The 27391-nt window shown below is 39.9% G+C and overlaps 1 protein-coding gene across 3 annotated transcripts; it reads right to left on the bottom strand.

Moving 5' to 3' along the window:
* Positions 1-263: 263 nt before the first annotated feature.
* TMEM181 (transmembrane protein 181) lies at positions 264-27391 on the bottom strand. 3 transcript variants are annotated; one of them, XM_032184294.1, is made up of 17 exons: positions 27174-27391; positions 20857-20960; positions 18645-18700; positions 17951-18041; positions 17232-17350; positions 15976-16092; positions 13982-14062; positions 12659-12758; positions 11790-11920; positions 11062-11153; positions 9559-9616; positions 8810-8912; positions 8667-8718; positions 8022-8104; positions 6820-6909; positions 5313-5379; positions 264-4053 (listed from the first exon to the last, which is right to left on the bottom strand). In XM_032184294.1, exons 1-17 carry the CDS (start codon positions 27302-27304, stop codon positions 3975-3977), a joined length of 1554 nt encoding a protein of 517 aa, XP_032040185.1. In that variant the 5' UTR covers positions 27305-27391; the 3' UTR covers positions 264-3974. The 3 variants fall into 3 exon arrangements, with proteins under 3 accessions (XP_032040185.1, XP_032040186.1, XP_032040187.1); XM_032184295.1 differs by lacking the exon at positions 27174-27391 and adding an exon at positions 25061-25104; XM_032184296.1 differs by lacking the exon at positions 27174-27391 and adding an exon at positions 24707-24797.

Here is a 27391-nt window from a genome sequence, read left to right as displayed (position 1 = left end):
CTGGAATTTTTTAGGAGTTCCAGTTCCCCTTCGTAAGCTGGCTAGCATGTTTCTTGGGAATAGTAGCAAGCAGTCCTTCCCTTTTCAGGCCCAGGCAATAAAAAACACTCACCCACCCCAATTCTCTGGTGACTCTGTGCTGACACAGCCTCCTAGATTCAATCCCTATACATGTTCAAACTGGGTTACTTGGATAAGAAAATACTCGAAGTAAAAATGTGTTTAAGTGGTAGTCATTCACAAGAAGGGAAATAAAACCAAGATACGATATAAAGATATAAAACTTTATTCTGAGTATTTAACAATGCTTATGCACATGAAGTCTTCAAGAAACCCAGTACTCAACTTTTGCTTGAAATACTTGTTTTGCTTCATATTCCATACTAGGATGACGTTTTCCAACATAATGGACAATTTGCTATCATTAACACAATTTCTAGACAGAATATTTAACACGTCCCCATGCACACTTTTTCAAAGCAGCATTTAATTTACAGCTTCTCATTAAACAGAGCATTTATCTTACACATTTTATACCATTTTGGTACACAAATATTCCATATTTTATCTTAATTTTACATATTTACAAACCTCTAAAATTTTTACAGTAACACAAAGGTTATTACTGGCATAAGCAAAAAAAATGGGCAAAAACTAGGTGGTTATGGATTCAAGGTTGTGTTTTGGCTCAGAGATAACCGATCAAAACCTTTTCTAGCTGGAAACACCTTTCCATTTCTCCCCCATATTAATTCCGCAGGTCTGATGGACTAGCTCTTCCTTACTGCATGGAGCCCTATGCTTCCTATTCTTCGCCAGCCCTAGGAATTGCAACTGCATTTTTAAAGCACATACTACATGTACATAAAACCGCTGCCATTAATGGGTTCATACTCAATTATAATCGCTTTCTTAAGAGTCTGTCTTGAGCACAATGTACATGGAAGTCTTGCAGTTATTTAATAGAAAGCATCTCCTGTAGGGCAGTACCTCTATATGCTGTGAGGCCTGTTTGTATACTTTTCTCATTTTACACAGCTCCAGGAGGGCTGGAGATCCTGAATTCATTTAACTGTAGCTAAAGGAAAGCCAAATTAGTTTCTTACCCAGATCTCCTCTGTTTTACCCTTAGGTTACAACATACTACTCAGCAGTGAATTTATGCCACCTGCTCCGAAGCTGTTGGCAATCCATTCTGTAATATTCCTCAAATACTGCCTCTGCTTTCCAATTGTTCACTGATAAGGGGGGTGAAATCAACATTTCTTGCTAGCCGAACTACCTGCTTCACTGCTTTTGCTTTTTCACTATGCATTGAATTTGACATGACAGTTCTTCAACCAACCTTACCATTGCACTCTAGCACATCTAAAATACAAAACTATTTTGTATGGCAAACATTGCTCAAATATAATCTCTAAAAAAAAAATAGCAAGGAAATTATTTTTGGTGAGATACTTACTTGCAGTGCACATTTCCCTATCTCAGCTCTCCTGTTTTCATTTTGAATGCAGTCATGTAGAAAAGTGAGGGTAGACAAAATGGCAAGTAAAATGGGCTGAAAACAGCTTTGGAAATCATTATTTCACAGTTAGATCAGACATGTTTTTCGTTAATGAGTTCACAAAGCATGACACTATTTCAGGGTCAAGTGTAACAACCAACTCCAACTGTCGTAAGAAGCAGTATACTTTGCACACTTGTCAAATCAAGTATTTTATCAATTCAAAACAGCACAGAAGAGAATTAAACAATATGAGGGATTTGAATACATAAGGATCACGTAAATCTGAATTTTTGAAGACCTAATTCCTGTACTCGCTTCAATGGAAGTCAAAGGGGCTTGGGATACACAGTGTCTAGCTGGCTTCAGAGTCTGACTCTGCAAATTCAAACACCCATATGCACCAAGAAAAATCATCTAGGGAATAATAAAATGAGAACGGTATCTCCTGTAGAATAAGAGGTCAACCCCTATACTTGTTAAAAAAAAATCTGAAAATAAATGCTGAAAATACAGCTGAGTACAGTTCACTGACAAAACCCCCACAGACTTGCATACCTCTGTAATGGTTTTCCTGTATGCTCTAAACTGATGCCAATTAATTAAGACATTTACCCCCACCCCAGCATTCTCTTTGTTTTAGCATTATTGTATAATGGTGCTTTGGCTTCTAACAAATAAATTATCTCTGTTACAGTAAGTTTGAAATTCCAAATATCCTCAAAGAATTCAGAGGTCTGCACTGCTTACACACACGCATACACAATCTTACCGTACTTGTCTTTAACAGATCACTGACTTAATCTGAACTATTCTTATGACAGCAAGGATGCAACCACATAAAGCAGTTCCTTTGGTCTTCTGTAAGCAAATTGCTCCCTGTGAGGTCTCCCTTTAATGCTCCCGAACAGCTACAAGGAGGTTACTGCAGTTGCAATGGCCTAAAACCGTTGCACAGAAGCAGAACAAATCCACTTTCCCCCCCAGTATAATTCAGCAAGTCTAGCAGGACTTCATTGCACCATTCAGCTTAAACTAGTTCAATCATAAGCATGATTACTAGTGTAAGCCAGCATCATTTTGTGCCTAACATATTAACAGTACTTCTTACTGTCTTCTACAGCAGCAGGGCAGAGAGATTCTACAAGAGTAAGTTGTAGTTGTGAATCCATTGAAAAAGGAAAAAAAAAAAAATACTTTCAGACAGGTCAAGTACTTGAGAACATAAAAGTAGTTAGAAACAAATAGCATCCGCTTAAATACAGAGCCGAACAGTAGTGTGGGAGGATAAAAACAGCTTTGAAACTGAGAAGCAGCAGCATTGTACTAGGAATCATGAATTCCCATGTAATTGTTCCAGCACAGACTGGAATACAGATCATCATAAAATGTACTCGTAAAAATTTCAGGCAGTAGGGGCGGCAGCTGTGCTGTGAGAGAGAAGTTTATGCACAGAGCATGCTCAGCTGTTACAGAAGTTCAGTACATGAGCAGCCAAGCAGATAACTGCCTATTGATACAATTGCATGAACAATTCTGATGTAGAAAAAGCCTCTAAAAATGAAATGTTTGGAAATATGAAATAGTACTTCGCTATGAAACTCTGTACCATATTCTTGTAAGTGTAACAATCTCCTCCAGCACACAATCACAAAAAAAAAAAGTACTGGCTTCCTTCTGAGATTTGTTGCTGCCCAAATATTTGCATTTGAGAGGACTGTTTAAAAACAAAACAGAACTAACAAAACAGCTTTGCTGCGGTGACAAAGCATGTTATGAAACCTACGTTATACAAATAATTTTGGACCACAGACGATTTTGGCTCACCAGAACTTGACTACTTGCATGTATCTCACACGTAGAACATACCTAGTAAATCCAGTTAAATGAGTTAAAAGAATGGTTTTAAGTCTATACCGCCTGTTAGAAGGAATGGAAAGCTTGTGTTTTCCTGCACAGGGGGGGAGAAAGAGAAACCTAAAGCACATCATTCCCTGCCTCCAGTTCAAATGGCAATGACTAAGGTACAAAATTGAAAGGGAAAAGAGGCACTTCATACAGCAGAGGACAATATACAAAGGAGCTAGCAAAATGCAAGAGATTAAAGACATTTTGTTCCACATAATCCCAAGGGGGGAAGAAAAACACCAAGCAGCAAAGAAGCAATTTTAAAATCAGTATACAATCAATGACACCTTGAAATTGAATTAGACTCAAAGATTTTAGTCCACAGACATCCTGCCTGCCGTCAGACATTTTATAAGATGTGTATAAATTTTGGTTTCCTAAGTTTCCACCACAACCTTCTCAAGCGTTTTTTTTTTCCCAGTTTTAACTTTGTAAACAGAAACAAGATGTCCTTCCCAGGATTTGGATAACAGCAGACTGTAGGAAAGCCAAGGAAGTGGTCCTTCTAGGAAAACTTCATAATTGCTTTAATTCCAGCTGAACAAGTCTCTTGACATCAAAATCAATCACTGTCCGATTCCTCTTTATATTTGGCTCTAATAGCTTGGCCATTCTGAAGTGGCATTTCTTCATAGTCACTCCTGTGAAACAGATTTTTTATTCTTTTTTTTTTTTTTTTTTTAACTGATCACCATGTTCTGAAGTTTTGTTAAATCTAAGCTAAACAAGGAAGTTCGAAAATGCACTGAAGCATCAAACTGTTACTTGAGTAAAAAGTTTGTATTTGTTTTGCTTCCTTGTTGGGTATATGAAAAATATATGACTTCTCTCCAGAGACTGGTATATAACAAAATGTATCCCAGCAGCTACAAGCCACTACTGACAAGGACCAGAGTGCAGAAACGGGCTGGTACTAACACCATCTAACTAAGCAAAGGCAAGCCATCTCAGAAAATGCTCGTTGTCCTAGCACAAGCTTGTTCAAGTTGGAATCACAAAATGCTTTAGGTTGGAAGGGACCTTAAGGACCACCTAGCTCCACCCCCCTGCCACGGGCAGGGACACCTCCCACCAGAACAGGTTGCCCGAAGTCCCATCCAGCCCGGCCTTGAGCATCTCCAGGGATGGGGCACCCACAGCTTCTCTGGGTAGCCTGTGCCAGGGCCTCACCACCCTTTGAGTAATTAATTTCTTTCTTATATCTACTCTATATCTAGCCTTTTCTCATTTTACTCCTTGTCCTATCACTACACTCCCTGACAGAGTCTCTCTCCAGCTTTCTGCAGTATTAACCCATCTTCACTGTTGAGCCACTTCAGTGTTCTTGGTAAAAGGTGAAAACATCAAGGGCAGATAATGAATTTGTTCAGCATCTAGCAAAGGCAGGCATGACCTGGATGGGTATTTAAGGGATACTCTATTTTTTATATTACATAAACTCACACAAGTCCCGGAAGTTTTGCTAGACTGGGTTATTTTTATTTCAGAGAGTGATGGACAGTTAAGAAGAACGAGCTTTTATCCTTCTCTGCAGCATTTCTGTATGAGCTGACCCTTTGCTAACTCTACCTGACTCCTGTAATCTTTCCCAACTTGAAAGGAATTCCTTCCCTTTCACATCTCTTGCTGCCTTCACCCCATGACCTACCAGCATCCTAATACTTAGCTGTTTGTATCAGTGCCATGGCAATCCCTTTGAGAAACCAAAAAATAAAAACCAAAATAACACACATCCTCATTGCATTTCTGTTTCAGAATAAGGCTGTTTCTGTTCTTTAGGCAGCTTATTTTCACTAACAACCTATGAAGCCTTCAATTATTTAACAAATATGGAAAAGAACATTACAAAAATAACATGGAAAAAAAAAAAATCCTCTCTACAGGTATTCTATAATCTTACCCATAAATCACATCATCATCCGAATCATTCAGCATAGAAAAAGCAGGATTGTCTTTCAACTGTGATTCTGGAAAATACAAATAAGAGTTAATTTAATGCATTAAACGTAGAAACATGGCTGCACTTCTCATCTAACACTAAAGCAACAGACTCAACAGCTTCAAAGGCAGTCATGACTACAATGCAACAAAGCTATCACAATTCTTTCCTGTAAATTCTTTACCATTCAGCCCACAACATCATGATGTTCTTAAGATTTAAGGAAATGAAGTAACTCTTGCTTTGTATTTTTAGATAGATAATTCTCCATGTTGCATAAGCAGATTTCCTCTGTTCTGCTGTTTCATGTTGTATTAGTTCAACTTGCATATAATTAAGTCATACTTCATTGTTCTGATTATTCAGAAGTTCATACTTATTTAAAAATCAGTCTTCATGAACTTGTTCATTCTAAGTTATAAAGACAGTAGACCAAAGTTGTAATCCCCTGTACGTAAGTCAATGACTAGCCAGTTATTTTTCATCCTTGCAACAGATGAAGGAAGGACTTATTGTGAGATAAAAGGAAGCACATACTTTCCATTAGCTATTTAAAACAAATCCCTCTGCCCTGTTTCAAGACCACCGTTTCTTGTATAATGTGTTCCTCCTTAGCTGCTGTTCGTAATTACACACAAGTAAAATTCAATCCATCAACTTGTCAAAAACATCTTTTCCTGGAAGGTTTTTACTTCATAACTTCTGTAGGCTGATGCTTCTTGCAACCCTTTATCCTCACCCAACCGTTTGTCTTGTCTTTAACAGAAAAAAGAGCATCTTTACGTAACAGTTCAATTCATCTCAAGTCTAAAAAGTTTAGAGAAAGGAGAAAGCACCAGCAGAGAATGCACTCTGTATGAATATTTATTTTACAGAATCTTTATCTGTTAGAGAGGAATAATGCTTCATAATCATCATGCGAATCAGATTACATCTTCTACTTAAGGGAGGGGAAAAAAAAAGCACTACAGGTTTAATCATTTACTTCCCTTTAAACAGGGGCTGTGCAACCCTCTCTCCACAGCACATTCCTCCTAGTTGCCCCCACATTATAGATCAGCTTAAGTCCTACTTTTCCATCACCCTGTTTTTCATATTTCAGTCAAGTTCGTCAGCATATCAGTATATTAACTTTATTGTTACAACGAAGTATGAGTGAAGTATTCTTGCTCTTTCAGAGCTGTCCATGAGTAAATTACAAGTTTGAGCATTATATGCAAACATACTGACTATAAACTTGATCAGAGAAGAGCAAGAGAATTCAATCTAGCTTATTAGTTGTATAGATTTTAGTATTCCTTCATATTCCCAATACTAAATTGCCCAGGAGCAGTGCAGCCTCTGCTTATGTCAATCCAAAGCAAACTGAAACAGTAATGAGGCAAGAAAAAGATAAGGATATCACACAGTACAAACTAATACGCTAGATCTTGTCATGTCAGTTTAACAAACAGTTGCTTACACTCACCATATAGTGCATTCTTTGAGGGGGAATACACGAAGGCTAATGTGTAGAGATAGAAGTTCAATAAACCATAAAATGATAAGAATTCTGCTGGTACTAAGCGTCAAGGATTCTACTCAATGCAACTCCATACACATTAACTTTGGAAACAAGATACAAAACATATGTAAATTGCTTCAATGGAAAGGATGTTTATCGTACTAACGTTTGAGAGTATGACTGACTAAACGCAACTGCATTTTATTTGTTTTTAATTTAATGACAATTGGTGTACTCGAGCTCTTTCTAGGTATAGCTCTAACCGAAGATAAATCTTTTGTTTTAACACAAGTAAAATTAGCAGAGATAAGGCCTACTCTTTAGTGGAATGCATGGTATAATTGAATAGTTCAGTTTTCACTACTAAAATAAAGCTGAGTTCAGGGAGTTCAGTAATTGGGTGTGAGGTGCTTTTTTATTATTATTTTGAAAATGGAGTTCTTGTGGGCATATCAGTTGACAAGGAAGAAGGACTATGTACAGACAGAACTCAAGGTGGGCTCTGCCTTCACTTTGGGAATATACTAGAGGCTTTGCTCACTGATCTCTACTGGCACCCAATGCGTATCTAAAGCTTATCAGTAACAGGATCAGTTGCAGTCACACAGACACTTTCAGAAAGTACAACGGACTAGGATCTTATGGTTCAGATTCAGAAATATCCTTTGTAATTCTACTGCCAACAGACATCAGAAATAGTCTCTCTCAAGCCAGTTAAATTCTCTGATATGACCTCTTCCACATGTAGATTGCACCAGTACACAAACACATTTTTGGTGACTTCTAAACTGTTAATTTCTCAGGTATTTTGGTACACCCCATACCAACTGATGGGTTGAATTCAAGCAGAAAATAGTCATTTTTTTCCACAATAAATTGTTAAAATTACTTGAATACATGCATATATGGGCCTTCATTCCTTCTGAAGAGTATCAAACACAGTTGTGGTTTATTTGATGGAAACAAATTAAACTGAAACTCAGCTCATAATCTTTACAAATAGCCATTAGAAAATGATGACAAGAAACCTCAATCAAAATTGATTGAGTATCAAAAGCACACCTCGAAGGCAAAGGACTCAGTCCTTAGGTACATCATCTTTAAGTACCTTCTAAATAAAACCAGATTAATGCTCCTAGTTGAGCAGCATCACAACAAAAGGATATAATTCTGATAATGAGTTGATAGCTCAGCAACAAAGTTGTCCTGTAGCACTTGTGCTCCAAAGCGCAGATAGAGTATAACAATGCTGTGGGGGGGAAAAATAGTGAGAGCATATATACTATGCCTTTAAACTTCAAAATTGAAATGGTAGCTTGATTGAACAGTGTATCAGAGAGTCATAGAACAGTCTGGGTTGGAAGGGACCTTAAACATCACGTAGTTCCAATCCTCCTGCCATGGGCAGGGACACCTCCCACCAGACCATGTTGCCCAGGGCCCCATCTAACCTGGCCTTGAGCATCTCCAGGGATGGGGCATCCACAGCTTCTCTGGGCAGCCTGTGCCAGGGCCTCACCACCCTCATGGGAAAGAACTGCTTCTGACTATCTGATCTAAATCTACCTTTTTTTAGTTTAAAACCATTACTCCTTTGTACTCCTTATGGTGGTAGCAGAAATAATATAAAGCTAACTTTAAGAACCTTAAGAAAGGGTTCAAAAAGTAAGAAGTGCTAAACACAGCTGTCATATCAAAATGACATGTCTCAGTTTCACTGAAGATTTTTATTATCAAAAAATATATTTATAACGTTCTTTTCAGGGCTTTGAAAATTAGAGTATTGAGAAATGTACTCTGAAATGCCTTACCTAATGACAAGCACTATGAAGGTTAATGCAGTCAAGAATTTTAACCTGAGATCTGAAAAAGATTGAGAAAATTTATTAGAGAATTTAGACCTTTGCGTAGAAGACAACAGCCTGCTTAGTGAAGAACCCCCCAAAATACTTACCAACATAAGGCATGTTACGAAGTTCTGAACATGCCCTCACTATCAGGAACAAAAGGTAAAGAATGTATGTGGTTGCCACCACAAGGAAGAAGATCTTCATTCCCTATAAAAAGAACATTAGTTTTTATTATTTAACAAGGTTTGCTCTATTCTTCCTTTCTTCCTTTACGTTCTACAAATAGAAATAGTTTTCCAAAGCACAACGTGGAACGGTGCATTTATTCAGGGAAAGTATGCTCATGAAAGGATGGCTATATGTGAACGTAGGTTCTTGAGGAACATAAAGAAAGGATGTTTAACAGAAGAAGTAATTTTGTTCACTGAATTCAGATGAGTGCTGAATCTCAAGGATTATCTAAAAACAGATTTCCCGAGAATGATACAAGAAACCATGTAAATTATATCTTGCCCTTCAACAAGGAATTCCTGAAACTTACTAGGACAGAGGATTTTGGCAGGAGTCAAGATATACAAAGCTGACTTAATAAGAGGCTTAAAAAAATTGTCTTTCAGTCCCAACAGTTGTAAGTCCATGACTAAACTTCTGGTATTGAGTTTCCAGATGCCCAAGGTTATTGCAAGACAATTACTTTTCTCATATGGGATGGAGCTCACTATGGCTTGTGCATGATCTGAACAAAGATGTAAAGTACGCTAGTCAAAGTTAGACCACCTGGCCAGCATGTCCTATTTTCTAAACTGTGGTTTAAATTAAACAATTTAAAAGCAAGGTAACATTTCTGACTTACCTGGAAGTTACCTGTGTCAACCCTGTATTGGTATGTAGGATCACGTACTTCATTGACACTATAAAAGATTCAAAATGAAAAAAAATGGTTGTTACATCATTACAAAAAACAAGGTTTAAAAAAAATACACTAACAAAGAAAGGGTTTAAAGTTACTATAAAAAGCTTATAACTAAAGACCTTGGCTGTTTAAATTGGTGCAATGCCATCGATTCTAATGACAGCATACAGTACATGACATTCTCCTCCTTTCTAAAACTCAATTTGCAAAGGATATGGAAGATTTCAGTAATCAGCATGTCTAGTCTCCCCACTCATATGCAAAGAGCAACTAAGCTGGTGAAGGGACTACAAGGAGCAAGTGATGGCATTGGAGTTGTTTAGTCTGGAGAAGAGGAGGCTGAGAGGAGACCTCATCACTCTCTACAACTACCTGAAAGGAGGCTGCAGTGAGGAGGGCAGCAGTCTCTTTTCTCAGTTGAGAAGTGATATGATGTGAGGCAATGGCCTCTGCTTGCACCAGGAGAGGTTTAGATTGGACATTAGGAAGAACTTCTTCACAGAGAAGGTTCTAAAGCACTGGAATGGGCTGCCCAGGGAAGTGGTGGAGTCCTCCTCCCTGGAGATATTTAAGAGATGTGCGGATGTGGAATGTGGTTTACTGATGGGACTCAGTAGGTCAGGCTGATGTTTGGACTTGATTATCTTAAGAGTATTTTCAAAGTAGATGATTTATTTTTCTACCTATTTTTTAGAAAATGTATTATCTTGTAAATTTCCATAAGCCTTCAGGATTTAGTGTTTCAATTTTACCCTTGGTGATAAGAACCATACCTAAATAATAATTGCTGTTTAAGCCTTTAATTCATACAAATTCTGCTGACAGGACATTAGTACCAGCATTCCCTGCAATTGCACTGCTTTCATTGTACACAACGCACAATGGCATGGTAAAGGCTTTATATATATTGAGAAATAAAATAATAGGCAAACACTTCAGAGAAAATGGTTCCAAACCTGAGAAATTTTTCTGTATGGGGAATATTGACAGTATTTTGTGAGTGAAGCAGAGAAAGAGAAGAGAAACACTGAACGTGGCAAAAGAAGTTAGTTTTTAGGAGGATCTGGCTATGCTCTGTCAACTGCAATTGTGCAGGTTGAATTGTTAAGAAAGTTTTATCAAACTGCAATAATTAACTGCAGAGAAACTGCTGCTTCAAATACTAAAAGCTAACTGTGAGGGTGTGTTTTAGGGAACCATAACCTACTGGCAAAGTAGCGATCTCTAGCTTTCACTGTAATTTATAAAACTATGTACTTCTAGATTGTCCATGAAGACTTCTATTTTCTAATCAGTCACATTTTGCAAAATAGAAAATAAGAATTTGTACTCTACTCCTCTACCACAAAGTATTAAGAAACAGATATCATTAATTATAAACAATCTTCTCATTCCTGTATAATTTCAGTTCATTACTTTTGCACCAAATTCTAAATTACTTACGTTTGCCATATTCCTAATGTAACAGAGGCAAGCCACAAGAGTCCAACGATAAAGAATTTGGGCAGATAGAAAGTTAAGCACTTCCTTTCTCCCTGTTAATAAAACAATAGTGTAGTCAAAGTGTGAACTCACATTTGAGATTTGATTCATTCTTGACAGAATAAATAACCATTTTCTTTGTTTCATTCAAGATTATAACTAGATTAAGAAATCCATGTTCAGTACTTTTAACCTGCACAGTTAAGTGCAGAATACAAAAGGCTGTATAATCACTCGTGTTAAAGGCAAAATACAAGAGATTTGGGACATCCTATTCATAAGGTCCCACATATTTTACTGATATTGAAACTAAAGGAATATGCTCCAGAGTTCGTATTTCTCTTATGTAGTATCTTAAAGTCGTTTTTAAAAACAGTAACAACAAAACCAACCACCATCAACAATAACAGTAACCTTCAAACAAGAGCAAAGCATAATGGTATAACAACTCCAAAGGCTGGCTTGCAATAGTTTGGAGTGGACTGTCCCAACTATCTCATTTAGGTGCAATTGTCTCACAACAAGCTATTTCACCTCAAATCATTTTAATTCTGTTTGTCACATGGTACTTTACCATTGGAATGTCACTTTTTTTCCTTAAAGTTGGTTTTACATTGGTCACTTTTTGAGAGAACTGAACAAACCAGTACTGTCTTCCCAGTAATTACTAGATACCGTTGCATCCCTACCTGTACTCTTATACCATGGTAGACACAAAGCCAGAACAACAACAATGCGCACAGAAACAGCGACTGGAATAGATCATCCAGCATTCCAGGAAACCAACTGTTCACCAGAAAAGAAAGGGGGAAAAACGGATCTGTAATAAAGTAAGAAAAAAAAGGTTAAACAGAAGTGAAAAAGCACACACTTTTTATTATGAAAAGTAGAACTCATCTTCGTAGGAAAGAGAAGATACAAAAACCACAGATTTTACAAATTACACCAGTAAATGAAGTTGAAGTCTGCTGTATTTTAAAGTAATTTGCAAAGGAAATGGTGCCTCCAGCAGCAATATTCTATACTGTAAAACTAGTCTAAAATAGTTGCCAACGTTTCTAGAAGATTTCATGTTTTATAAGACCTTCTGCTAAACCACTGTTCTTGGTGATAAACTAAAAATTACCACAGAATGACTGAAAGGCAAATATTCTTCGGTACTGATAGAAGTCCTAGAATTTGATGTACTTTACAAGACCAAAAGCAACTTCCACTTTTAAATAAAGCATGCATATCTTAAGAATAAAGAAGTGAGGCTTATCAGGCAAATACAAAAACTGCACTTACATATGAAAGGTTCATTATGGTTGCAGCCCTCTATTCCCATCAGTTTTAAACAGAGTTGACACTCATGGGAATGAAAATAATGAAATCTACCTATTGATTATGCCCTTAAATTTGATACACTTAGAAAGGGTTGCTTTCTATAAATGAGCTTTCTGAAGCCCTATAAACAGCTCCTTGCAAGATCAAGGCCAAACAGCCTTGTCTGTCTTTCTTTTTATTATTTATTTATTTATTTTTAAGAGCTTTTATAAAAATTCCAGGACACACCTACCGTTGTAAAGGAGGAGGAGAGGAAGGAGGATGGACATCCATTTCTGTTCAATACCCCAGTCTCTCATGGAGAATTTTCGTAGAGAATGTGCAAACAGACACTATAAAACAAACAAAACCCCACAATCTTACACAGGAGAAAAGCAGCCTTAATGGTTTTATCACAGTAAATAGATACAGCACATTGCAAATACTACTTCACAAGGTCTGACACTGTTAACAGTAAAAGAGGCACAGCTCCTAGCTTCTACTTCTGCATCAACTTTGCTGGCTTACCCCAATGCAAATTACTCTATGGCAAACTGAAAAGGAAACCAGCCACTAGTTACTGGTCACACACTATGAACAACTTCCACACTTCCACTTAATTAAACTCACTCATTAAAAAAATCCAGATACTACGCTAACATTCACAGTTGCTCAGTGAGTGACATCACGTATGTGAATGAAATGCTATGTAAATATTAAGTGCTATACTACCCTGGTATGAAAATTCTGCATTTTAGTTGCCTATGTTGTTTGTTTTCCCCAAAACACGTCTATTCCAGAGGCAAAACTAGGCGAAGATGAACAATCTAAAGTGCAGTGTAATTTAGGTTTGTAAGGGACCTCTGCAGGTCTCTGGTCCACCCTCCCACTCAAGGCAGTGACAACTGAAGTTAGATGAAGGTTTATGGAGTTAAATGGAGCTGGTGACTGGTCACAGGCGGTGTTCCCCAGGGGTTGGTGTTGGGGCCCATCCTCTTTAATATCTTTATTGATGACTTGGATCAGGGAATTGAGTGCATCCTCAGTAAGTTCACAGATGACACCAAGTTGGGGGGGAAGTGTCAATATGCTGGAGGTAGGAAGGCCCTTCAGATGATCTAGGAAGTCTTTTCCAACCCTAACGATTCTATGATAAGGTCATATTCAACTGAGTTTTGCCCATTTTCAAAGACAGTGAGCCAACACACACTCTGGGCATCCTATTCTAATGTCTGAGTCCACCTGCACTGCCAAAAAATACTTTTTTTCTAGCATCTAATCAGAATTTCACTTATTTGAACAAAATTCTGTCTCAAATTTAAAATTAGTGTTTAAAAAAAAAAAAACAAACAAAAAAACTTTCCTCATTTATTCTATTTTCTTCATGCCCCTTCAATGCCACTTACAAAATCATAGAAGCAGCAACTAAGTAAGTATTTTAGAAACATTTTTAACACCCCTTCAGCAGTATCTCAACTATACTGCCTGGGGCTAAGTTACTAAACACAGCACTACAGTGCAGCATTTACCAGCTGCCTACATAATATTCTCCAAAATAACTGGAAGAAAATCTTACCGTGACCATAAAAGTAAGAACTACAAAAACAAATCGGAACCAGATTTCTACTTGTGAAAAAGTTGGATTGTAGGTCTTCCACTACAAGAAAAGAGAAGAAAAAAAGTTTAACATTTTAAGAGGGTTCACACAACATCAATAAATAACACACTTTGCAGTTACTGAAAAGTCTTTTGGCTTTTCAAAATTTGAAGGTATAACCAAATTCCACCAAATCACTATGGAAAGATAAATTCATACCAATTTTCTTCCAAGTTAAAGCTTTCTCTGAATAAGATGGAAAAAAAAAAAAGGGGGGGGGGGGGAACTAACCAATGAAAAGATAACCAAGATAACCAAAGCACCCTAGCATCTTTGCTTCTCTTTTACCCAGCCACTTTGTAACATGCTCATTGTGCTGTCATATCTTAATGCACTTCTCAGATGGAAAAGGATGTTCTTTATTGACTTCTGTTTCATATTCAAAGTTTGGACTTCAATAATTGAATAAACTCACTGTGTTTTTCTTCATTACCAAGGTCAAATGCATAAACTGATTATGAAGATGATAAGGTGCAGTTGTACTTCCTGTAATGAGTCTGTGTTCTTAAAGCTCACTATTTTCAGTGAAACGGAAGATTTAAGTAAGGGAAGATTAAATGAGCTAACCAGAAATGAAGAACTTTTTCACAGGTTAAACAGCAAAAGCTCCTTTAGTCCTCTAATTATTCTGAGGCAGAGATATTAATTATAACATGCCAGTTTGCATAAGCTCTGTTCTGTTGACAGATTATGTTATACCTGGTATGCTTCTCTTTTGAAACCACTTCTGTAATGCACATGCTCTGCCCATCGGACAAGAAGCTTTACCTTTCAATTGATTTAATCTGTCAGCCTCTGTCTTGTCTTTTTAAATTGCAAATGCAAAATGAAAATTTGATGTGGAGAATGCTGATATACAAAAGGAAATCAATTATTTCAACTGAGATCAACGTAAACCACTGTACTAATGAAATAAGTTGGAAATTTTTCTTGCTGTGGGAAAGCAGAGCTTTTGAATTAGGTTTTTGGTTTTGTGTACAAGTCTACATTAAAGGAAACCTGCAAAGCAAGATGATAAACCATGCAACTATAAATAACTATAAATGCTCCAACATTTCATCCTGCTTAAATCTGGAGCAAAGCAAAGAGCTTGTGAGATTGCTTTGAACCCTCAGCTTATTTTTAATGATGCACTTTACAAATTGGAGCATTTCAAGTATCAATATTCAGGAAGCTCATTTAGTATATAAAAAACATGGGTGCTTTACAGTAGCTTTTGCTTGCCGCCTGCCTACTCTGACCCACACAACATTATATACAGGTAGAATACAAGACAACAACCTGTACAGTAAGCTCAGTTTAATTTTCTCCTAATGCATGTTTCTGAACTTTTTGGAGTCACCCAACACACACTGGTGATTTTAACTGTTTCAACAAGCAACTTTTACCACTATGAACTGAGCTAGACGTTCCACTAGGGATTGTCTGCTTATTTTAACTAAACAAACATTTTTCTCTTCCTCTTAAGCAGAGATGAAAAAATTTCTTCATTTGAGTCTGTTAAATCTTTCTGGCCCTAGAAAAAGTCTGGAAAAATCTTGTTGATTCAGATACACCTACTGGAAAAGACTGAAAAAGATACCATTCTGTAGAGAGGCAACATCTCCGTAAGGAACTGCAGAAAACTGGAATTTCTAGTCTAGCCTGCCTACTGTTAAATATTTCCCAGGAATTACACTAAAATTATCCGTCCCAGAAAACAGCACTAGAGTTCTGGAAGGAAAATGTTTCTTTATAAAAAAAATATTGGATTAGATCATTATTAATAGCAAATGATAAAATAGTTCTGAAATTAGTAGTAACAAAAAGCTTCATTACGATGAAATGAGGTAACTTTTTATTACAGTTAAAGCATGCTTTTACACCATCAGTAATTAGAGATCTCTTTTGCTAGTAGCAAACTTTATACTTACTGTGAAAGTGATATTCTTGGCGTATGTTAATTTATTTAGATCTTCAAAGCTAACAAATATGTTGTACTGAGTGTAGTTCAGGTAGCCAAGGTGAGCAACAATGATTTCACTGCATTTCTGTGAACACGTACAAGGAAGAATAATATGTAAAAGCCTTCAATTTGTTCTACAATATTTACTGGTACCACAGGTTGGAGAATTTGTTTCTGAATAGGCAAACATAAATGATGTTTATAATGTGTCTTACCAAACTTGATCAGTCAAAGTCAGATTCAAACAAGACCCACAGATAAAAATTCCTCGAAAGATAACAGATATCAGTTTCTTCTTTCTTTATCAGAAGAAACTGATAAAGTGAGTCAGCAGGATCAAAAGTTGAACTGATAAACAAGCTTTTGACTAAAGCTGGTGAAAGAAACTGCCTGCAGCACCAGGGAGGATTTGGATAACTGTCAGTCAAGGTCTGGCTCACTGAACTGTGAGATGTGGCAATCTTGTACTAACTTATTATAAAGGTTAGCAGGAAGAAAGAGAAAACCCAAACACACTGCTCTCTTGGCTGCGTGCAACTAAATTTGGGTTCTTGAATTTCTGTAGACTTCTGCCTGTGCGTACACGCACACAAATTTGATTTGCACTTTATACTTATCACCAAAAAACTTCATCTCTTCCCTTGCTAAAGGATTCAAATATGACAAGTTGTTTCCAGTGTCTCTAAACTCAAAACTTACAGTTAAAATTACACTAGAAATTCAAAACCATCAACATCCCTTCTCAGGTGGAAAGAAAATCGATATTTTTAAAAAAAAAAAAAAACAAAACACAAATGCTAGCTGAATTAAAGCAGTCTCTGTGCTAGGCAGTGGACATAAATTTGTCTCTCCTCTGAAGCCTTATACTCAATCTTCTAAACAAATATTCCTTTTTACAGTATTGTTAATTTGTTGAAGTGTCCAAGCAGCACACACTGCTTCATTGGCAGAAGAGCTGTGCTAACAAGAAAGAGGGGTCTTTTAGAGGTAATAGGCACAAACCACAGAAGGAAACAAACAAGAAAAAAAAAAAAAAAGATGGATAGACAGATAGATATCTTGCTTAGCATTGCTAGCTAGGTTGCAACTACAAATGAAACCCTACTCTGGAGTCTTTCCTGAGATGTGCTTAAAGATATCTTCTTCTCATTGACAACATAATGTAGTATGCACACAAATATTTAAAACAAGAAGCATCAGAGCTTTCTTCAAGCAGACACATACTTGTGCGCAGCTGAGTAACCTTGTCCGGTTGTGAACTTGATTATTAACATATGGCGTACTTCCATCCTTCACCACTCCGAGCACTTTCACTGTCATAGTAACATTTCTTTTGAGTGACACTGTAATTAAAGAATAAAAGGTTAAACTATTGTTACATGCGGAAGTATGGAACTCAAAAAGAGTTCCAAATAAAGTTTAAAATATATACGGTATCCAAAGATTACTTGGTTATACCTTGCAGAAGTAAGGTTCTATTATATTAATTAATAATAACAACAAAATACACCAATCTTTTCATTATGTATTTAGGCATAAATGCCCTGTACTGAATCTTAACAAATTAAAGAATTCCTGATTGCATTATTTCTCATGCATTTACAGGGAGGCTTTACTGTGCAATTCATATCATTATATATATATACACATATATATAATCTCCCCAAAATGAAGAAACAGACACACATTCTCTGCATACTACTGTTTTCACAGAAATAACAATCAATCTATCCCATAGAACTGTTGCATCCAGTTCTCAAATTTAGTTGAGTCCATGCCTTTATTGAGGACAAGGGGTGAAGGAGAAGAGACTGTGTCAGGAAAAACACATTACCAGCCATAAAGCAACAGGGTCACATACGTGGCAGATGAAATTAAAGAAATTATAGTATACAAAATTAGGTTGTTATAACAGTTTCTTTAAAACTAGGTAAGATTCTCACCATCATGCTGATCCAATTCCACTACACAGGTCAGCCACAGTTGCTGGTTGTAAGTAGACAGTGGTGGTGAACTTAAATTAAAAGGCTTTAGCTGTAAAAAAAAACAAAACAAAAAACATCACAAGGTTAGCACCAGTCATTATTCTATTACAAGATGCATCTGCAGTAATAATGATAAAAGGTATGTTAGTGTCAGTATTTTGGGGAATAGATTTAATATACGCTGTGTGGACAGTATGATAAGCACCCCAAATTTAAGTCTTCCAGAGAAGTAGCTAAAGCAGCATATGTATTTTGACCAGCAAAGTAAGAAGTAAGGCATGAGTACTTAAAGCACATAAAAGCATCAGCAATAAAAACAGTTCAGATATGAAAGTCAAAAACCTAAGACTTAGCCTAAGTATATTTCTAGCACTTTACATCAAGTGAGATTTGTGACAACCCCCATCCCCATCTGCTACAGAGTTGAAATGATTTAAAGCTTAAGTATGAAAAAAAAAAAAAAACACAACTATTTTCCATTAGGTTTTCTAGAAATTCCATAGTCAAAAGCAAGGGAAATACGGTTAATGGATAAAATCTATGTGCAGGAAAGCCTTTTCTTATTTTAATTATTATTTTTTTTTAATCCACCTATAGCACAGTACCAATTCAAGCTATTCGCGTAATCCAGCACTATTTTATCTGTTCTTACCTTTAGGCTGTTATTTAAGTCAGTTCTTGCTACAGAAGTTTCAATTACATTAGGACCTGCAAAATATTTAAAAAGAAAGACAATAATATTAAAGTAACAATATAAATACAGAATTTCAAAACACTGTACTAATTACCTCCCCATAAAGCAGCAAAATAGTATCCCACTTTGCAGATGTTTGAACTGAAGGGTAAATCACTTCAGCATCTCAATAGCATTAATAAACTTGGCCTGAAAGTTTTCCACCACTGACTTCCTTTAAGGAAGCTCATTCTCAATTTCAAAATTTCAATTCTCAAGTACATACAAACTGCCTGGACAGCTTTTCAGAAAGCATTTTTGTTATGAAACACATAATTTAAGTTCAATAAGTGCTCGAAGTTGATAAATCATCTTATTTCAGTAACTGTTAACAAAAACAATAGAATGAGCGTGTTTTTTTTTTTTTTTTTAAAGATACTGGAGCAGAGATTGTAATCATGGTTTTCAAGAACAGCAGCCCAAACAATAAGGAGGTTCTGCTGCCATAACTGCTGCTCCTTTAGCAAGCAATATACTAAAGCTTTCTAAAGCAGCTGACTAAAAAATGCTGTGCTCTTCCTAAAAAAATAAAAACATACACACAACAACAACAAAAAAGATTAAACTATATTATTGTTATTGCTTTTAGTCTTGCTAAGTTAACAGAGTCCTGTCTGAAAGCAGGAAATCACTCTGAGGTGGGGAACATGAAAACTGCATAGGTACAGAAAATGACTTCTGTACTCATCTCACCCAGAGATGACAAGGACACATTAGGAAAAGGGAAAGAGAGCAAGTGGAAGTTGGGAAAAAAACAAATCTGCATCTGATTTGGGTTACAAAATCCAAAGAGCTTAATTTGAAGTGACTGTTGCTATCTTCTTTACTCAGATGTAAGACATCTGCGACCCTGCAGACAGACATGTTGAGTATGGGGAACACCATACACAGGCATCACAGAAAATCTGAATGCATCACCTTTCCATTTACATAGTGGGTTTGGTGAGTTTTACTCACTCTGTGCCCTTTGAAGAGTGAATACTCTATTGTTCATGCCCCTCCCTCTATTCGCAGCAAGCATGAAATTGTCAACAAAAGACATTAAAAATCATTGCAGTTTAAGCATTAAGTCAATGGTTCTCCTCCCAAGGTAAACACCTTTCTTCCAAAAATAATTTAATTATTATAATAAACTGCGTCCATGCTTTGTCAACAAAGCCATCCAGCAAACCAAGCTCACAGGGACAGGAATTCTTCAACCAGGCCAACTCCTGAAGGGAATGGCAGGCAAGTCCTAGAACCCCAGCCCCATGCAGATGACCGAGCCTTGCTTACAGCAGCCAAGTCCTCCCCAGTTTGGGGGACTCGATAAAATCCTTAAATGGTTGTTAAATGGGGTCAGGTTGCTTAAAGAACACAACCAGTCCCTCCCTTTCCCTCTCCCTGTCTGCTGTTTAACTTTTCTGCTGAAGCTATCCTAACAGCTGAGTGTTAGCATGCTAAAACTTCAGTGATAGCATGCAGACTCCTCTTCCAAGTACATTTTAGACCCCAAAAAGTTCTCTGACATGAAATGTGGAGAGTTCAGACACTTCCCATATGTACCCTGCATCTTTGTAGACCAGACTTCCAGAAGTATCTCTGATATCCAGGACAAGATCCAGCCACTAAGCACTCAGCCTCCTAGATCTTATCATGACTCCCACAGAGGTCTTTGGACTTAGGGACCTGAGTTCATGTGTCCAACAAATGAAGTTTGTACTATTACATTACTAAAATGTAAACATTTTTAATTTCTGTTGCACTTACACCTCAAAATTTAGAAGACTTTATAGTTACGAACTTCCCTCAAAGGAAATCCAGTATTAGCACCATTATTTTACAGACTAAAATGTAAAGAAGAAAATTAATGTAGTACTCAGCTGAAAAATTATGTTATAAAGGTTTTGTTTTGTTTCTCTTTACTGACTCCCCCTGCAAAGCAGTTGCACATACCAAATCTGTGCAGGTAGTAAGTACCCCTATGAAAAAAATGTGACATACAAAACACCTCCCTCTCCCCGTAAAAATAATATTTCCTCAGATACCTCAAGGGCAGTAAGCTCATTAGCACTTACACACCCCTATAAATATCAACACATGTAGATAAAGCATGCAAAAACTTTTTGTTTTAAGAAGGCAACATCCTTACCTGCTATTCCTATGAAGACTGTCAAACCAAAACAGATGAAGAATACTACAAAGACCAGGACAAAATGCCTTTTGGATAGTGTATATAACCGCATCGGTGCCAACCTACGGGAAGCAGAAGAAAGCACAGAATTAGCCATCAGTCATATTTCTAAAGAAAAAAAAATCCCATTCACTATCCATTCCTCCACAAAGAAAATCAGACCAATCTCTGTGGTAACATGTAACACTAAAAGAAAACACCTTAACACTACTAGGGATTATCAGACATATGTGTGGGCACCCATATCCGGATCCTGAAGCAGACTCATTTTGCACGTTTTTTTTTAACACTAGGATTTTTTATTGTCCTAAGACCTGAGTAAGAAAGTATTTTCTAACTCAGAGGGAGAAAAAGTCACTTTTTTTGGTTCATAAATTAATCATTTAAACATCCAGAATACCAGATTTGCCACAATGCCAGCTTAAGATAAAAGAATTGACATCACTAACTTGCTTACCTGCAGAGGATCTTGTGATCCAGCATTTAGTTTTGAGTTGTGTCAGAACTGAGCTATGGCATAGTTAATTTTCTGCTGCTATACCAGTCAATAAGATCATAGAAAGCTGCCCTGTTTATACAGGAAAGTTGTAGGATTTGGGAGCAGTGGGTCTGGAGGGTTGTTGTTTTCTAATAAAGCTGTAGGAGCAATACCCGACTGCACCACCATGGAAAGGAGTGAAAGCATTACGACTAAGCACAGTGATCAGCTTGGGATAAAATTTCTTTTCACCATCCAACAGTGGTGTTTGTACTGGCCAACCAGATTAATGAAGAAATAAATGCATTAAAACTGGCGGCATCCTTTCCAAAAGCCCATCCCAACTTCTGGGAGCAGGTACCCCTGGGCCTGCATGCCTGGGAACACGCAAGGCAAGCAATTAATTCACTTTTAACCAGCAAAAGCATGTAACCGTAGAACCATTTAGGCTGGCAAAGACCTCTAAGATCATCAAGTCCAGCTGTTAACCTAGCTCTGCCAAGCCTACCGCAAAACCATGCCCCTAAGCACCACATCTACACAGCTTTTATACCTCCTCTTGAGTCACCTCCAGGGATGGTGACTCAACCACCTCCCTGGGCAGCCTGTTCCAATGCTTCACAACCTTTTCCATTAAAAAGTTTTTCCTAATATCCAACCCAAACCTCCCCTGGTGCAACTTGAGGCCAGCTCCTCTCATCCTGTCACTTGTTGCTTGGGAGAACAGACTGATACCAACCTCACCACAACCTCCTTTCAAGTAGTGGTAGAGCATGATAAGGTCTCCCTGAGCCTCCTCCTCTCCAGACTAAACACCCCCAGCTCCCTCCTGGATTATGAGGGCTTCATTCTGCTCCCACCCCTATCTACCACCTGAGGGGCTGAGCACCCAGAGAACAAGTGGTCTTGCTGCTAAAGACCAAGGCAAAGAAGGCATTAAGTTCCTCAGCCTTTTCATCTCCTTGCTGTGCTTCCCCCCACATCCAATAAAGGACTGAGATTCTCCTCAGTGCTCCTTTTCTTGTTTATCTATTTATAGAAGCATCTTTTATTGGCTTTAATGGCAGTAGCCAGATGCGCTTTGGCCCCTTCTAATTTGGTCCCTGCACAGCCTCACATCATCTTTGTAGTCCTGAGAGGCCTGCTCCTTCTTCCAAAGGCTATAAACTCTCTTTCTTGTCCTGAACTCTAGCCAGAGCTCTGTTCAGCCAGGCCAGCCTTCTTCCCTGCTGGCTCATCTTTCAGCACATACAGTCAGCCTGCTCCTCTGCCTTTAGGATTTCCTTCTGGAAGAGCGTCCAGCCTTCCTGGACTCCTTTGCCCGTCAGAACCGCCTCACAAGGGACTGGGATTATTAATCATAATGTAAATGTTATTTAAGAATCACTGCAACCTTTCCAAATGAGGTGCTGCAGAACAAGTGACATCTGTTTTGCATGTAAGATCCAAACTGCAATTTAGCTCACCAAGGTGGGGGGGGAATGAAAGGGGAAAAGAAATCCTTCACGGAAGAGCAACCACTGGGGCTATTCAATACACAGAAACCAGGTCTGAAATTGGAAAGCTCCTGGCTTGAGAACGACTGCAGACAGGAGCCTCATCATCTATGCACAGGGAAGTGCCACATAAGCTCATGCAGATCTTAACAGCTTACATCTGGGAACATGCCTAACAACTACAGTCTGGTGCAGGATACTTCTGACTCGCTAGGCACATTTCTGGTTCTTTTCATGAGCTTCCCATTCCCCAAGGTTTTGCAGAGAGGTGTATGACGTGAGCATGAAAAGCAGCTTCATCTCCACAGCCCTTAGGGGCAAGCTGCCAGAGCTCACTCAGCTATCAGCAGTTAGCACCTTGGCTTACTCCTGCACCAGAGCACAGACTGCTCACAGTCTTTCAAAGAAGCACGTTCCAGACATTGGCTCGTTCTTTATTCCAGCATCTCCGAATGGTGCAACACCTAGCAGTCAAGATGGGTATGAATACACATGAAGAACAGGCGTGCTGACACTTTACAAGGAGAGGAGATCACAGAGCGTGGACATGGTGTGCCTTTTTCTCTCTTCTTTCATATGGGTACTCTTAAAGACTCATTTCAGCAACTGAGTGTACGTGCTATTGCACAGGTCAATAAGGCTGCACAGATCTGTCCAGAAGAATTGAAATGGCAGAAAATCAGGATAAGAAGAAAAAGGTGAAAAACAAACAAAACAATGAAATCCTCCAGTCTGTGGGATCCTGTAACAGAAGACTTTCAGCTCTTTGAAAGAAATCCACTGATTTCTGGCCCTCAAAGTTTGAAAATACAAACTTCTGGAGATGCAAGAGCCAAACACAAGATACGTGGAACACAAAAGGCAAGCTACTCGTATTTTATTTCCTCATTTCTTGCAACTGAGTGCAATGTTTGAGCAAGCTGGAAGTACCAACTACATATAAAAAAAACCCACGCACACACATCTTCTGAAAAGGTCATAGCTGCCAGCAAGTCAGAGTTCAGAAAGGACAGAAGGAAATGAAATATTAGTAACTGAGAGTCAAAGTTGGAAAGTAAAACCAACAAAAATAGAAAGGGGAACAAGAACAGTAAGTCAGACCGACAGAACACTTCTGTGGGGTTTCTGGTAACTTAAAACTCACTGATAAATAGTGACTTATGTCAGATCTGATGGAAACCCTGCACCTGTGGACTAAAACCTTATGTGATCAGGTAGGATAACTGCATAGCCTCATTCCATAAACCAGTCTGTGAATCCACCACAGCGTAGCATGCAGCTGGCCGGCAGAACCACACTACGCAGAAAGCATTTGCAGACATAACTGGTTGTGGGACCATGTTGATAGTGGTCCTTCAGAAGTGTCTATGGACACAGCAGCCAAATCCGTCCTGGTGCATTCTCTAAATGTTTATATGAATAACCTCACTCACCTCAGAAGTTGTTTGCTCTGAAGCCAGATCTTAAACTAAGCAGTCAGGTGGTGGTTTATGCCACAATACAGGTAAACACCATGACTTTTACTCACAAAGGCAGCAACAGTGGAACCCAGCAGCTCACACCCCAACGTTTCCACCAGTGCTCAAGCCATACGAGAGCTGTGTCTGACAACTTTCAGAGATGCTTGGTGAAAACACCTCACTGTTTTTAAGTCATGGCAATCATGCAATGATTTTTCTAAGAGCGAATGAAAGAACTCAGCCAAATCTTAACTGCAGCTATCATGACAACAGAAAAAAATATTTAGTGTTCCTATAGGGTGCTGTATTTCTCATTGTCCCTGCCTGCAGTAACAGAAGTTCCTTATCGTGTTGAAGTATCTCCTTAAACCTACCCCCAGCCGACATAGCAGGCAGATAAAGCACTCCTCCCGCACGTTTGTTGTTCAGCAGCTGCCTTTTGGGGAGAGATTACACAGAATTCACGGACAGGTGAAGGCGAGCGGATGACCTCCCCCCGGCAGCTTCTCTCTGAGGGGCCTAACGGGCCAAACAGCGGGGAGGCGCTGACGGGGGAAGCCCAGCGAGCAGCCTCGTCGGGCCGAGCACAGAAGATGCTGCCAGCCCCGGAGGAGCCCCCTCAGCCCTCTTACCGCTCTGCCGGGCGGCTTCCAGCCCCGCACCGACCCCAACCGCCCCCCGCGGCCGTTACTCCCCTCACGCCCCCCCCCCCCACCGCCCCCACTCACGGCTCCATGCCGGTGCCGCATGCGCAGTGCGGGCGCCGCCCCCCCCCCCCACCTCCTGCGTCACGCGGCCGCCACGCGGCGGGCCCACACGTCACCGCCGCCACGTCACCGCCCGCCGCGGGGCGAAGGGCGCCGCTGCGGGAGGGGAGGGGGGAGTGGGGGAGTGGGGGGGGTACGGAGCGCCCGAGGGGACACGGGGCTGAGGGAGCGCTGCGCGAATGGCGGCCAGCGGGCTCTGTTACTTACAGGGGTGTGAGTTAGAACAAATCCTGAAGCTGCTGTCAGAAATCAAGGGCTGACAGGGTTTGTGGCAGTCCCCAGGACTGAGAGCAGAATGTGTCACTTTTCCTTCCTTCTGTGAGCTTACCTCCTGCACCGTGCATCTCCTGGTGCATCGCAGAGTAACCTGCGGCACGGACACAGTCTGCGCCAACCTTGTATTTGGGTCACCAATGAGGTTATTTAGTATCACACGCCATTAATCTGTAAACCTCTCTTTTAGGAAGCGCCACGTCTGCCCAAGGGAACTGTTAACCCAGACAGACGGCATTAACCGCTGCGCTGAGACACGGCTGGCCCCGCTCGCCCCGTCCTCTGCCTTTTTCCACTTCTGATTCCCCTCTGCCCTAAAGCCTTCCAGTTTTGAGTTTTCCTGATCCCTGTTGGCACCCCAGGAAGGATGTCCTTACAGAACGCAGAAGTGAGACTACAGCAGCCAACTTTTTATTAATCTTTTCTTTTCTGGAAAATATTGATTACTGGCAAGCTAATGCCTTGCCACACCCCCTTGTTCCCTACCACTTAATAGACTGGAGATCTCAATTTCCTTAAAGGCAATGGAAAGTGCCAGCTGATGCCAAATGGCTTGTTCACCCAGCGGGAGGGGAGTTAATAGCCACATGTTTGTGGACACAGTGTGTGAGAGGAAAAAACATATGGTTTTACTGTCTCTTCACCTTGTTGGTCTGATACAAGACGTTATTTGTTCTTAGTAACCTAATTGCTTCAGACAACGTTAGTAACCCGATTACTCCAGACATCCACCCAGAATGCTAAGGGGAAACACTCACGAGAACAGCAGGCATGCAGAGACAGCATCAATAAACTTACTCCACATTAGGTCAGTTAGGCGAAGATCCTGGGGATGCAGAGGAGTAGTAGCATGCTGCCTACACCATGAAAGGTTATCTCGTCCTCAAGAGCACAAAATCTCTCAATTTCATCACCTTTCGTCCTACAGGTTCTCCATCTGATACCTCTTGGGACACCCTCACTGAAAGAAGGGCAATCTAGCACTAAATCCACGGGCCCATTTGATTCAGTGGAGTCACGTCGTCTCTGTTCAACGCAGAAGGGCCTTCCTTACACACTTGTAGTCATCAAAATGACTAAACGGGAATCTACGTCAGAGAGCTTGGCTGTCTTCTGGCAACAAAGCTGACCACGTGCATTTCCCAGGGCCTCTCGTTTGTTAATCCAAAGCTTATTTCTCCCTTCTTTCCTCGTTCTAGTGCCAATATTCGTTACTGTACACTCATCATGCCTTGTTGCCCCCCATGACTTCACACGCCAGGCTCAGGTACAAGGAGCCCCTGTTCTGACCGGGGCACAGTGGTTGTGTTAAACACCGCCAAGCTGCCAGGCGGCGTTTCCAACCTGCGTGGCTCTCTGTGGCCTTTGCTACTGAGAAAAACCGAGTGGGATTCAGCATGACAGACCACATCCTTCGCTGGGGAAGGCAGGCACGGCACGCTGAAGTCCAGCGGTGTAAGCAGGAGAACTGGGATGCTGTTTGTGCTCAGATTCGTGGTAAAATTGAGCTGGGAGGGACCTCGCAGGGGAGCTAATCTCCCCTTTTGTCTGAGCGGCGTACCCACCGCATCTGCGTCTGGCTTGGTGCGCGGCTGTTTGGCGAGGCGCTGTAATTCCCATCCCCTTTTTGTGGGGCAATGTTACGTAACTCCTCATCACCAACCCGCACCCGTGCCGCTCCTGCCACCTCTCCCGACTTACACTCCACCCTGGAGCCCCTTCCTCTGACCCCAAGCTCCCATCTGACCTCCGCCTGCCTTCGTGTCACCTCCCACGCTCCTCTCCCCGCTCCCGCCCGTACCGGTAGTAGCGGTCATCCCTGTAGGGCGTGAGGTCCTCCTTGATCTCCCTGTAGGCCTCCCGCAGCCGCTTGCAGAAGCGCTTCAGCTCTCCGCAGAGCGGGCTGCCGAAGGCGGCCAAATCGGCCTCCATGCCGCCTCAGGCGCCGCGCTCCGCCATGGCGCCGCCCCCCCTCACCCCTCACGGCGGGGCCGCTTCAGCACCGCGGACAGGGCCGGG

Source organism: Aythya fuligula, chromosome 3 (genome assembly GCF_009819795.1).
Source record: "Aythya fuligula isolate bAytFul2 chromosome 3, bAytFul2.pri, whole genome shotgun sequence".
Lineage (NCBI taxonomy): Eukaryota > Metazoa > Chordata > Aves > Anseriformes > Anatidae > Aythya > Aythya fuligula.
This window is presented reverse-complemented; position numbering and strand designations above follow the sequence as displayed.

What these genes read in the sequence shown, in the direction of transcription:
- TMEM181 (XM_032184294.1), bottom strand. Translation starts at nt 27,304, where the DNA reads ATGGAGGCCGATTTGGCCGCCTTCGGCAGCCCGCTCTGCGGAGAGCTG. An exon ending in ACTTAAATAACAGCCTAAAG is followed by an intron (nt 18,042 to 18,644) that starts GTAAGAACAGAT and finishes TTTTTTTTACAG; the next exon opens with CTAAAGCCTTTTAATTTAAG. An exon ending in TTCTTACTTTTATGGTCACG is followed by an intron (nt 12,759 to 13,981) that starts GTAAGATTTTCT and finishes TTTGTTTTATAG; the next exon opens with TGTCTGTTTGCACATTCTCT.